The 13162-nt window shown below is 43.0% G+C and overlaps 1 protein-coding gene and 1 pseudogene across 2 annotated transcripts in view; both read left to right on the forward strand.

Annotated features, from left to right (window-relative positions):
- LOC144332009 (aspartate-rich protein 1-like) overlaps positions 1-13162 on the forward strand; it is a 47261-nt gene that overhangs the window by 27166 nt on the left and 6933 nt on the right. Inside the window, exons 10-12 of the mRNA XM_077951028.1 lie at positions 4021-4087; positions 5017-5038; positions 7880-7901. Coding sequence (XP_077807154.1) covers positions 4021-4087; positions 5017-5038; positions 7880-7901 — 111 coding nt within the window. The remainder of the gene's footprint in view (positions 1-4020; positions 4088-5016; positions 5039-7879; positions 7902-13162) is intronic.
- Positions 1-13162, forward strand: part of LOC114670407 (immunoglobulin lambda-like polypeptide 1) — a 127234-nt pseudogene that overhangs the window by 26862 nt on the left and 87210 nt on the right. The window lies entirely within an intron of this gene.

Here is a 13162-nt window from a genome sequence, read left to right on the forward strand (position 1 = left end):
TCCTGGTTCTCTTTTGCCTCTTCCATTCAGGAGGTCAAAATCTGGGTTCATTCCTTTCTGCACGCTCTCCATCTAAGGAGTAGGGATATTAAACTGACCTTCAGGTACAGCTGTGGTGAGGGAAGAAAGAGGTCATTTATGTAAAGTGTATGGTGGTGCTGAAGTTTCTCTTCCTTTCTATTAGAAGAATGACACGACTTGGGAGGCTGAGGTGAGAGGACCACATAGACCAGGAATTCAAGAAAAGTGACACTTGTACTGTGCTGGGCATGTGGGGCCACATTTTGGGGGGAAAACACACATTTACAGACACAGTCACAATCACAACACATTGATTCACCCCTAGCTACCTTCCAACCCTCCTGCACACAAACCCACACCATCTAAATGATATGTCTGCCTCCAGGGACTCTAGTGGATGATCACAGCTCTTCACTGAGCCATCTGTTTCTCACACTGCACTCCAGGTCCTCACTCCTATCAGGAACCTGAAGCCAGGCAGTCTCTCCAGACAAAAACAGGCAAGAGAGCCCCCGTCACCCATCACTTAGACTTGTCATCAGCAAGGGAGTGGCCTTAGCATATGTACAGTGTTAGAGAGGCAAATGACACACACTGGGGCCTGTCAGTGGGCAGGTGAAGGGAGAGCATCTGGATAAACAACTAATGCATGCAGGGCTTAATACTTAGGTGATGGGTTGACAGGTGCAGCAAAGCACCATGGCACACTTTTACCCATGTAACCAACCTGTACATCCTGCACATGTATCGCAGAACTTAAAAAAAAAAAAAAATTAGGAGGTGGATGGATTGTCTGAGGTTAGGAGTTCAAAACCAGCCTTGCCAACCTGGTGAAACCCTGTCTCTACTGAAAATGCAAAAATGAGCTGGGAGTGGTGGCAGGTGCCTGTCATCCTAGCTACTGAGGAGGCTGAGGCAGAAGAATCACTTGTAGCCAGGAGGCAGAGGTTACAGTGAGCTGAGATCGAACCATTGCACTCCAGCCTGAGTGACTGAACTAGACTCCATCTCAAAAAAAAGAGAAAAAGGGAACAGCCAAGGAGAAATATCACAGGGTTAGTACTCATACCTCTGAGACCCCTTCTGAGTAGGATTGAGCAGGACCTGGCCTTCCTGCCTGCTGAGAGCATGGTGTGGACATCATCTTAAATGCCTCAAATATGGAGTTTCATTGCTTTCTCTTGTCATCTCCATCTCTTTGTGCAATGATGGCAGTGACACCAGCAGAAATTGGTGAGGGGTCAGAACAGGAATCAGGTCCCCACTTGCCTGACATAGAGCAGACAGGACACAAGTCAGCAGGGATGGACTTCAGGGTCAGGATAGACACAGACAGGTCCCAGGCCTGATCTTCCTGGGGCTGGGACAGATGAGTTTTTCTTTTTCACCTCTTCTGGAAGTCACTTGAGGGATGGTCCTTGAGGAGACACTGTTGGCCAATGGTTTTCTGGCCCAGAAATGTGTGTGTGTGGTCTTCCTTTTTCTTTTTTTTTTGAGATGGAGTCTCACTCTGGAGTGAGTGGTGCGATCTCACTGGCTGGAGTGCAGTGGTGCGATCTCAGCTCACTGCAATGTCCACCTCCCAAGTTCAAGTAATTCTCCTGCCTCAGTCTGCCGAGTAGCTGGAATTACAGGCATGGGCCAGCATGCCCAGCTAATTTTTGTATTTATAATAGAGACGAGGTTTCTGCATGTTGGCCAGGCTGGTCTCGAACTCCTGACATCAGGTGATCCACTTGCCTCTGCCTCCCAAAATGCTGGGATTACAGGTGTGAGCCACCGTGCCTGGCTGAAATGTGTTTCAATGGGACGGACCCCCTAACACTGGGCCTGTAGCTTCAGCACTCCCGAGTAGCAGGGGAGGTGGGGAGGGACATGAGTTCCAGTGCACCAGGAGCTCAGCAAAGGGATGGTGACTGATTCCAGGGTCCAGCTCATCCTTGCAACTCTTCTGTGGAATCCAGAACACATCAGTTTCCATTTATTTTATAGAAGGTTTGGAATCTTCAGTGTCAAACTCTATCTGTGTTGTGTCTTCCCACAGGTTGGATAGAGGAACCCTGGCTATGGGCCTTTCCTGCCAGGGCAGTGACTGTGTCTTCCTCATTAGTCCTTATCCCAGAGGTCAGTCCTGGGGAGATCATGTTAGGCCCCATGGGCATTGCAGTGAACACATCCCTGGGATGAGTTCTAGGTCAGCCCTGGGCTGGGATCTAGCGCAGGTGTGGAAATGTTCCCTTCTCAGTCTGTCCAGCCTGTTGAGCCCTACACCAATCCTGGAGCCTGCCCCAACTTCTGAATCAGGGTCCCTGGAGATGAGGTTGAGCTCTTGAGGACAGTGAGGTGCCTCTGGCCCTCGGCTCCTGCTGCTCTGATCCTGTCTAGACAGGGTGTGCAGGGCCACGCTCTTCCCTTGTGTGCATGTGTCCCCCCTGCTGGCATCCCTCTGGATCTGGATGTTGTCCTCATTGTTATATCCCCAGCCCCACACAGTGACTGGACCTTTTGCAGATGTTCACTAAGTAACCATAAATGTATGGTAGGAGCAGAGCTGCGAACCATTTTGCAAGAAAACACCAGGCGAGGGGAGTCATGTCTTCCTCATGTCTGGGTCTCCTGTGCCATCTAGTGCGGTTCTCGGTCATATATGTGCCTCTTCATATTTAAATACATTTAAATATTTACAATTAAAAGTTCAGGGCTGGGCATGGCGTCTCATACCTGTAATTCCAGCACTGTGGGAGGCTGGGGCGGGTGGATCAGCTGAGGTCAGGAGTTCGAGACCAACCTGGCCAACATGGTGAAACCCCATCTCTACTAAAAATGCAAAAATTAGCCCATGTGTGGTGGTGCATGCCTGTGAACTCGGCTACTCAGGAGACTGAGACAGAAGAATCGCCTGAGTCCGGGAGGCAGAGGTTGCAGTGAGCCGAGATCATGCCATTGTACTCCAGCCTGGGCAGCAAGAGTGAAACTCTGTCTCGAAAAAAAAAAAAAAAAAATTCAGAACTTCATCTCAACAGCCACCATGCAATCCCCCAGCAGCCTTCTGTTCATGCAGCAGAGAGATTTCCATCCCCGCAGAATGTTCTTTCACATCTGCTGTAAGCCTGGCTGAGGGGCTGATTATTGAACTCCTCTAACTCAAAGCGTGCACCTTAAAGTGGGAATCTCAGGGCTGTGAGATGGGAGGTGAGACCTATAATGGGCCATTGGAAGGAAAAAGTTGAAAGGTGGTTCCTTCAGTTCCTCTTTCTCACTTGAAGGCTGGCAAGTGTGAGTAATGCCTTTCTAGAGACCTCTGACTCCCCAGAGCCCAGGGAGAGTCTGACAACACCGAGGGAAGGGCAGAGTGATCTCGTACAACCCAGTGTGGCCTCACCTGGAGTAGGAGGGTGGGTGAGTTGCTCTCTGGAATAACTTCTTGTGGAGTTTTTGTCTCTAAAGATTGGCCAATGGACACTCTCCATGAGGGCAGCTGCGATGAGGCAGACCTGCAGGTAGAGCATGATAGTCTAGGAGGATCTCTGGGAGCAGTTGGGTGACACTTGTTGCTTTGGAAATCAGGAAAACGGCAATGAAATCAGAAACAAAGGAAATATGTGTAGAAGTGTGACTTGTTCCTTTTGTACTTTAATAAGATAGAGACGAGGTCATTTGCCTCCATGGGCTTTGTGTGCTGTGTTTGTAACCATTTTTTTTCTTGCTCTGGTGTTTAATGGTTACCAGAAGATCAGTTTCTCCTGTCTATGTCACAGCAAACATCAAAGCCTTGGTCTTTGACTTGGGAATGCAGAGTCTTATTAGGTCCAGGCACTGACTAAGATGCGAGATATCTGATGAGACTCCCTCATGCTCACTACTTGAACATAGTTGTTTCTCTGAGATGGTCTCAGAATCTTCAGTCCCACGCTCCATATGCCACATCCAGCAAAGCTCCCTGAGGGACCCACAGTCTCCAACCACCAGGGCACTGACATTAACTCTGTGTCCTTTTAGGCCCCCCTGAGGACAGCCTGAGTTTAAAATCTCTACCACCAAGTGAGGAAGATAATGATGATGCCCAGCTAAGACTCCCTTTCTTTGCATTCTAAGGAAATGGTGCTTTCCTGATGTGAGAAACAAACTCACCCATTAAAACCCAAAGAATGGACTCAGAGGCCTGCAGAACAGAGAAAGTGAGAATTTTAATGATGGTCTTGCAAGATATATATATATATATATTTATGGTTGTCTTACTGCATTTTGTGGAAGCCCACAATGCATTGCCATCCTAGTCAGCTTAGGAGCTTTTCAAGTATTTGACTTATGACCTAAGTAGCTGGGCAGGCTGAGAAGAACAGACCAAGCAAGCTATTTTGCAGGCTAGTAAACTTTTAACTTAGACTGTACTTCTTTGTTAAAGTGAGGACAACTAAGCGAGGTGGAAGGGGGACCCAACAAGCCGGCATTGCCCATCCAAGCATGAGCCTAGTATTTGTTCTGTGCTTTGCTGAGCTAAACAACTTCAAGGCACTTTGTCTTAAAAATGGACCACTGTATACACTATTTCCTTCACCTGATTTCTTTCCCTCTCAATTAATTTTGGTATAAGGATATGATGGGACACATTATGTACAACATACACAATAGTCCTTCTTGGGGTGGAGTTCACTGGGAATGTCTTCCCATCTAATACATGACATGGTAGGATGTTTTTGAATGACAGCATCCATCATCAACTGTAATGCAGAGGCATTTTCGTCGACACCAGTTTTCCTCTTTGAATTAGGCATTGTGAGTTTACCAATCTAAATCAACTTCAAAGAAATTCTGTGAGAAAAGCTCTTGTCTTTTCCATGCATGTCCTCTATGCTACAGTGTTCTGTCTTTGACATGGACTCAACCACTGTTTCAAAAGTAGTTTTCTGAAGTCATCAACAGACAAACGGATCTGTGTAAGAGGGCAGCAGAATTGATCTGATCCTCATAGCATCTTCTTTTGTCTCAATGCAGATTTTACCATCACCTGTCCTGGGTACGTACCTTGAACTAACTCATTTTCTGAGAAAAAAATTTGCTGGCTTGAATATATAGAAACCTTAATTTGGATTCCTGTTAAAAAATGTTGGGGGTCTGTTGAGAGTAAATGATTTTGCAAGTGTATAGGTATGACCAGAGGGGCTGTAGAAATGTGTGTGAACCCAGAGGACCAACCAGGAGATTTTGTGTGAGCCAGTGAGTCTTCACCGGGAGGAGGAGAAGTGAGTGCACCTCTCACTGACTTATCCTGATGTTGGTGGTTTTAAAGAGTGGATTTTGGAAAATCTCAGCAGGGAAGAGGATGCCTTTCCAGGTAGGCAACAAGACTTCAGATGGGGTCTAATAAAGCAGCATTTCCAAGAACCTTCATGTTATACCTTCTGCTTGGGAGGCTTAGGGAGGGTGTAGAAAGAGAAAAAGGAAAAGTAAATATAAGCCACGTTTGTTATTTTCAGAGTTTAATGTCATCATCATGAGGAGTACTATGTTCATGGGCTTTTGAGTATCCTGTATTTTCAATCACCTGTTCTTGGTTTATTATTTAAAGATGATTTTTCAGAGAATACCTGCTCTTTTCTGCCTGTGCCACTGCAAAATGTCACAGCCTTTGGTTTGGGACATAGTTCTGTCACAGGCAGTTACTTAATCCTGAATATAAAACTCTTCTGCGGTGTGCCCAGATGCATAGGAGAGATTGATCCACACCTTATGAACATAGGTTTCATGGCAGGACATTCATTTGTCTGTCCTTGCTGTTTTCCTGTGGTATCATGCTCCCTGGGCATGGAGGACAGAATGAAAATTCACTGTGGGCTCACTGAAAAGCTCCAGTGTCTTAGAAATGGAGGGAGAAACACAGCCTTGAGCACGCTGTCAGCATTCCATTTCTTCATGTGAATGAGAATATGCAGTTTTACCATCATTTGTGGAAGTCGTTTTCCTTTCACCATTGTGTATTCTTGGCACCTTTGTTGAAGATCAGCTGACTCTGTATGTATGCATTTAATTCTGTGTTCTCAATTCTATATCTGTGATACTTATGGGTGTCCCCCACAGTAGAAGCATGGTGTCTGAATTTTTCTGTTTTTTTTTTAATTTTTATTTTTAGATTTCAATCTCATGAATGTGCATCTTTCAACACTATTCTTTTTCAATATTGCCATGGCTATTTGAGGCACATACAAGTTCATTAAAATCTTAGGATTATCTTTTCCATTTCTGCACAGATGGCTATTGCCAGTTTGGTAGCAGTTGTTGTTAGTCTGTAGATCATGTGTGTAGTATTGTGTGTTAGTTAGGTTTAGTCTTCCTATCCATGAATATGGGAAGCCTTTCAACTTACTTGTACATTCTTTACTTTCTAGAATCTTTATGTTGACAGCCGATTAGTTAGATTTAATGTGACTGATATGAATTTGTGATTTCTTTTTTTGTTTTTTTGTTTTTGAGACAGAGTCTCACTCTGTCACCATACAGGTGTGCAATGATATGATCTCTGTTCACTGCCACCTCCACCTCTCGGGTTCAAGTGAGTGAGATGTTCTTTCCTTTTTTTCTTTTTTTCTTTTTTTTTTTTTTTGTCCTTTTGAGACAGAGTCTTGCTCAGTTGGCCAGGCCGCAGTGCAGTGGTGCCATCTCAGCTCCATCTCCTGGGCTCAATGAATTCTCCTGCCACAACCTCCCGAGTAGCTGGGATTACACGCATGTGTCCCCATGCCCAGCTAATTTTTGTATTGTCAGTGGAGATGGTGTTTCAGCATGTTGGCCAGACTGGTCTCGAACTCCAGACCTCAGGTAATCTGCCCACCTCAGCTTCCCAAAGTGTTGGGATTACAGGTGTGAGCCACTCCACCTGGCAGAAAGTGAGACTTTTAATGACAGTGGCAAGATCTGGTATCTGATGGGCAGACACACCCAGCACACTTTCCAGAAGCAATTTATCCCCTAGTGTGCAGGTCCCTCCCCTGGTTCCTCATAGGCTGAGAACTGTGGGGTCACAATCTTCCCAGGTGTTGCCTATTGATTTTTGGGGAGAGACTTTAGGTATTTTTGTAGGGTTGTCTTACTGCATTTTGTTGCAGCCCACAATGCATTGCTATCCTAGTCAGCTCAGGGGCACTTCAAGTATTTGACTTATGACCTAAGTAGCTGGGCAGGCTGAGAAGAACAGACAAAATGAGCTATTTTCCAGGCTAGTAAACTTTCATCTTAGACTAATCTTCTTTGGTTGAAGTGAGGGCAACTAAATGGGGAGGAGAGGGGCCCCAATGAGCAGGTATTGCCCATCCAATCAGGAGCCTGGCATATCCTGTTTCTTCTGTCCTTTGCTGACCTAAACCAGTTCAAGGCACTTTGTGTTAAAAATGGACCACTGTATACATTATTTCCTTCATCTGATTTCTTTCCTTCTCAATAATTTTGATATAAAAATATGACAAGGCACATTATGTACGACACACACTATTCTCTTTGTGAGGATGGAGTTCAGTGGCAGTTTCCTTTCATCTAATACACGACACACTAGGATGTTTTGAAGGACAGCATCCATCACCAACTGTAATGCAGAGACGTTTTCCTCCACACCAGTTTTTCTCCTCGGATTAGGCATTGTGCATTTACCAACCTAAATCAACGTCAAGGATAAATTTTGTGGGAAAAGCTCTTGTCTTTTCCATGAGTGTCCTCTATTCTAGAATGTTTGGCCTTTGACTTTGACTTTGACTCACCACTGTTTCACAGGTAGCTTTCTGAAGACATCAAGAGACTCACAGATCTGTGTAAGGGGTGCAGCAGAATTGATCTGATCCTCATGGCATCTTCTTTTGTCTCGTTGCAGATTTTACCATCACCTGTCCTGGGTATGTACCTTGAACTAACTCACTTTCTGAGAAACAAACTTGCTGGCTTTAATATATAGAAACCTTAATCTGGGTTCCTGTTAAAAAATATTGGGGATCTGGTGAGAGCAAATGATTTTGCAAGCGTATACATATGACCAGAGGGGCTGTAGAAATGTGTGTGAACCCAGAGGACCAACCAGGAGATTTTGTGTAAGCCGGTGTGTCTTCACCTGGAAGAGGAGGAGTGCCCCTCTCCCTGACTTATCCTGATGTTGGTGGTTCTAAAGAGTGGATTCTGGAGAATCTCAGCAGGGAAGAGGATACCTTTCTAGGTAGGTAAGAAGATTTCACGTGCAGTCTAATAGCAGAGTATTTCCAGGAGCCTTCATGTTATACCTGCTGTTTGGGAGGCTTAGGGAGGGTGTAGAAAGAGAAAAAGAAAAAGTAAATGTAAGTGAAGTTTGTTCTTTTGAGTTTATGTGATTTTCAGTATCCTGTGTTTTTGATCACCTCTTCTTATTTATTATTTAAAGATGATCTTTCTAGAACACCTGCTCTTTCCTGCCTCTGCCACTGCAAAATCTCAAAGCCTTTAGTTTAGGACAGAGTTCTATCACAGGCAGTTACTTAATGCTGGAGACAAAATTCTTCTGTGGTGTGCCCAGAGGCATAGGAGAGATTGATCCTCACCTTATGAACTGTTAGGTTTCCTGGCAGCACACTCATTTGTCTGTTTTTCCCTGCTTACCTCTGGTATCAAGAGCTCTTCCTCGGCATGGAGGACAGAATGAAAATTCAATCTGGGCTCAGTGCAAAAGCTCCAGTGTCTTGGAAATGGAGGGAGAAGCACAACCTTGAGCACACTGTCAGCATTCTATTTCTTCATTTGAATGAGAATATGCAGTTTTACCATCATTTGTTGAAGAGGCTTTCCTTTCCCCCGATTGTGTATTTTTGACACCTTTGTAGAAGGTCCGTTTACTGTATATGTGTGCATTTAATTCAGGGCTCTCTATATCTGTGAAACTTATGACTGCCCCTACGCTAGAAGCATACTCTCTGTATTTCTGTATTTTGTGTATGTGTGTGTGTGTGTGTATTTCAATCTCATGAACCTGCATCCTCTAACACTATTTTTTTAACGTCATCATGGTTACATAAGGCACATAAAATTCATTAACATTGTAGGATTATCTTTTCCATCTCTGCACAGATGGCTGTTACCAGTTTGATAGTAATTGTTGTGAGTCTGTAGATCATGTCTGTAGTATTATGTGTTAGTCAGGTTTAGTCTTCCTATCCATGAATACAGGATGCCTTTCCACTTATTTGTACCTTCCTTATTTGCTAGGATCTTCATGTTGACAGCTGATAAGTTAGATTTAACATGACTGATAAAAATTTTTGATTTCCTATACCAATATTTTGTATGTCTGAATAGGCATATATATATATATATATATATATATATATATATATATATATATAGAGAGAGAGAGAGAGAGAGAGAGAGAGAGAGAGAGAGAGAGAGAGAGAGAGACAGGGGGAGAGAGAGAGAGAGAGAGAGAGAGATGGAGGTTCACTCTTCTTGCCCAGGCTGGAGTGCAATGGCATGATCTCGGCTCACTGTAATGTCTGCCTCCCAGGATCAAGCAATTCTCCTGCCTGAGACTCCTGAGTAGCTGGGATTACAGGCGCTCACCACCATGCCTGGCTAACTTTTTGTATTTTTAGTAGACACGGGGTTTCACCATTTTGGCCAGGCTGGTCATGACCTCCTGACCTCAGGTCATCCACCTGCCTCAGCCTCCCAAAGTGCTGGGATTACAGGTGTGAGCCAAAGTACTAGGCCAAAAAAATAATTTTTATGTAAGCTAGTTAACTAAAAATCACCCCCATACTCGTGTACATTTTTTCATGAATTTGTTCATTTCTATTGGAATACATTTCCTCATTTCAGTAGATAATGTGTATTTGAACTTTTAAACTTATCTTCATGGCAGAAAGTGGTCAAAGTCACGTCTCTCAGCTTCACTGGTGTACGTAGAGCTGGCTGTGTGAGCTTGGCCTGTTTGAATGAAGCTTGATTTTTAGGGAATCTCCCCAGGGAGAGTCACACAGGGGGTGCTGAAGCTCCTGATCACTGGGCCCCAAAAGGGTGTGTAGAAGTCATTCCAGAAGACTTACAAATGGGAAATCATGAGTATTTTTAATTGTAGCATTTTAATACTGAATTTTTAAATGATCTCTATGAAAATGAATGTGTGATTAATAGAATAGAGTAATTTGGGTAAAATTGAGTCCATTTCACCCCTAAAATAGGCTTTTAATCAAGTAATAAATCCTTTAAAACAGATGCTAAATGTAGTATCAGCATGATTAGATTCTAGTGTACTGACACGATCTTGAATACACTAAGAAACGGCTGTTTTTTTTTTTTTTTTTTTTTAAATTTATTTATTATTATTATACTTTAAGTTGTAGGGTACATGTGCATAACGTGCAGTTTTGTTACATATGTATACTTGTGCCATGTTGCTGTGCTGCACCCATCAACTCGTCATTTACATCAGGTATAACTCCCAATGCAATCCCTCCCCCCTCCCCCCTCCCCATGATAGGCCCCGGTGTGTGATGTTCCCCTTCCTGAGTCCGAGTGATCTCATTGTTCAGTTCCCACCTATGAGTGAGAACATGCGGTGTTTGGTTTTCTGTTCTTGTGATAGTTTGCTAAGAATGATGGATTCCAGCTGCATCCAAGTCCCTACAAAGGACTCAAACTCATCCTTTTTTATGGCTGCATAGTATTCCATGGTGTATATGTGCCACATTTTCTTAATCCAATCTGTCACTGATGGACATTTGGGTTGATTCCAAGTCTTTGCTATTGTGAATAGTGCTGCAATAAACATACGTGTGCATGTGTCTTTATAGCAGCATAATTTATAATCCTTTGGGTATATACCCAGTAATGGGATGGCTGGGTCATATGGTACATCTAGTTCTAGATCCTTGAGGAATCGCCATACTGTTTTCCATAATGGTTGAACTAGCTTACAATCCCACCAACAGTGTAAAAGTGTTCCTATTTCTCCACATCCTCTCCAGCACCTGTTGTTTCCTGACTTTTTAATGATTGCCATTCTAACTGGTGTGAGATGGTATCTCATTGTGGTTTTGATTTGCATTTCTCTGATGGCCAGTGATGATGAGCATTTTTTCATGTGTCTGTTGGCTGTATGAATGTCTTCTTTTGAGAAATGTCTGTTCATGTCCTTTGCCCACTTTTTGATGGGGTTGTTTGTTTTTTTCTTGTAAATTTGTTTGAGTTCTTTGTAGGTTCTGGATATTAGCCCTTTGTCAGATGAGTAGATTGCAAAAATTTTCTCCCATTCTGTAGGTTGCCTGTTCACTCTGATGGTAGTGTCTTTTGCTGTGCAGAAGCTCTTTAGTTTAATGAGATCCCATTTGTCAATTTTGGCTTTTGCTGCCGTTGCTTTTGGTGTTTTAGACATGAAATCTTTGCCCATGCCTATGTCCTGAATGGTACTACCTAGGTTTTCCTCTAGGATTTTTATGGTATTAGGTCTAACATTTAAGTCTCTAATCCATCTTGAATTAATTTTCGTATAAGGAGTAAGGAAAGGATCCAGTTTCAGCTTTCTACTTATGGCTAGCCAATTTTCCCAGCACCATTTATTAAATAGGGAATCCTTTCCCCATTTCTTGTTTCTCTCAGGTTTGTCAAAGATCAAATGGCTGTAGATGTGTGGTATTATTTCTGAGGACTCTGTTCTGTTCCATTGGTCTATATCTCTGTTTTGGTACCAGTACCATGCTGTTTTGGTTACTGTAGCCTTGTAGTATAGTTTGAAGTCAGGTAGCGTGATGCCTCCAGCTTTGTTCTTTTGACTTAGGATTGTCTTGGAGATGCGGGCTCTTTTTTGGTTCCATATGAACTTTAAAGCAGTTTTTTCCAATTCTGTGAAGAAACTCATTGGTAGCTTGATGGGGATGGCATTGAATCTATAAATTACCTTGGGCAGTATGGCCATTTTCACGATATTGATTCTTCCTATCCATGAGCATGGTATGTTCTTCCATTTGTTTGTGTCCTCTTTGATTTCACTGAGCAGTGGTTTGTAGTTCTCCTTGAAGAGGTCCTTTACATCCCTTGTAAGTTGGATTCCTAGGTATTTTATTCTCTTTGAAGCAATTGTGAATGGAAGTTCATTCCTGATTTGGCTCTCTGTTTGTCTGTTACTGGTGTATAAGAATGCTTGTGATTTTTGCACATTAATTTTGTATCCTGAGACTTTGCTGAAGTTGCTTATCAGCTTAAGGAGATTTTGGGCTGAGACAATGGGGTTTTCTAAATATACAATCATGTCATCTGCAAACAGGGACAGTTTGACTTCTTCTTTTCCTAACTGAATACCCTTGATTTCTTTCTCTTGCCTGATTGCCCTAGCCAGAACTTCCAACACTATGTTGAATAGGAGTGGTGAGAGAGGGCATCCCTGTCTTGTGCCAGTTTTCAAAGGGAATTTTTCCAGTTTTTGCCCATTCAGTATGATATTGGCTGTGGGTTTGTCATAAATAGCTCTTATTATTTTGAGGTACGTTCCATCAATACCGAATTTATTGAGCGTTTTTAGCATGAAGGGCTGTTGAATTTTGTCAAAAGCCTTTTCTGCATCTATTGAGATAATCATGTGGTTCTTGTCTTTGGTTCTGTTTATATGCTGGATTATGTTTATTGATTTGCGAATGTTGAACCAGCCTTGCATCCCAGGGATGAAGCCCACTTGATCATGGTGGATAAGCTTTTTGATGTGTTGCTGAATCCGGTTTGCCAGTATTTTATTGAGGATTTTTGCATCGATGTTCATCAGAGATATTGGTCTAAAATTCTCTTTTTTTGTTGTGTCCTTGCCAGGCTTTGGTATCAGGATGATATTGGCCTCATAAAATGAGTTAGGGAGGATTCCCTCTTTTTCTATTGATTGGAATAGTTTCAGAAGGAATGGTACCAACTCCTCCTTGTACCTCTGGTAGAATTCAGCTGTGAATCCATCTGGTCCTGGACTTTTTTTGGTTGGTAGGCTATTAATTGTTGCCTCAATTTCAGAGCCTGCTATTGGTCTATTCAGGGATTCAACTTCTTCCTGGTTTAGTCTTGGAAGAGTGTAAGTGTCCAGGAAATTATCCATTTCTTCTAGATTTTCCAGTTTATTTGCGTAGAGGTGTTTATAGTATTCTCTGATGGTAGTTTGTAT

This window comes from Macaca mulatta, chromosome 10 (genome assembly GCF_049350105.2).
Source record: "Macaca mulatta isolate MMU2019108-1 chromosome 10, T2T-MMU8v2.0, whole genome shotgun sequence".
Taxonomy (NCBI): domain Eukaryota; kingdom Metazoa; phylum Chordata; class Mammalia; order Primates; family Cercopithecidae; genus Macaca; species Macaca mulatta.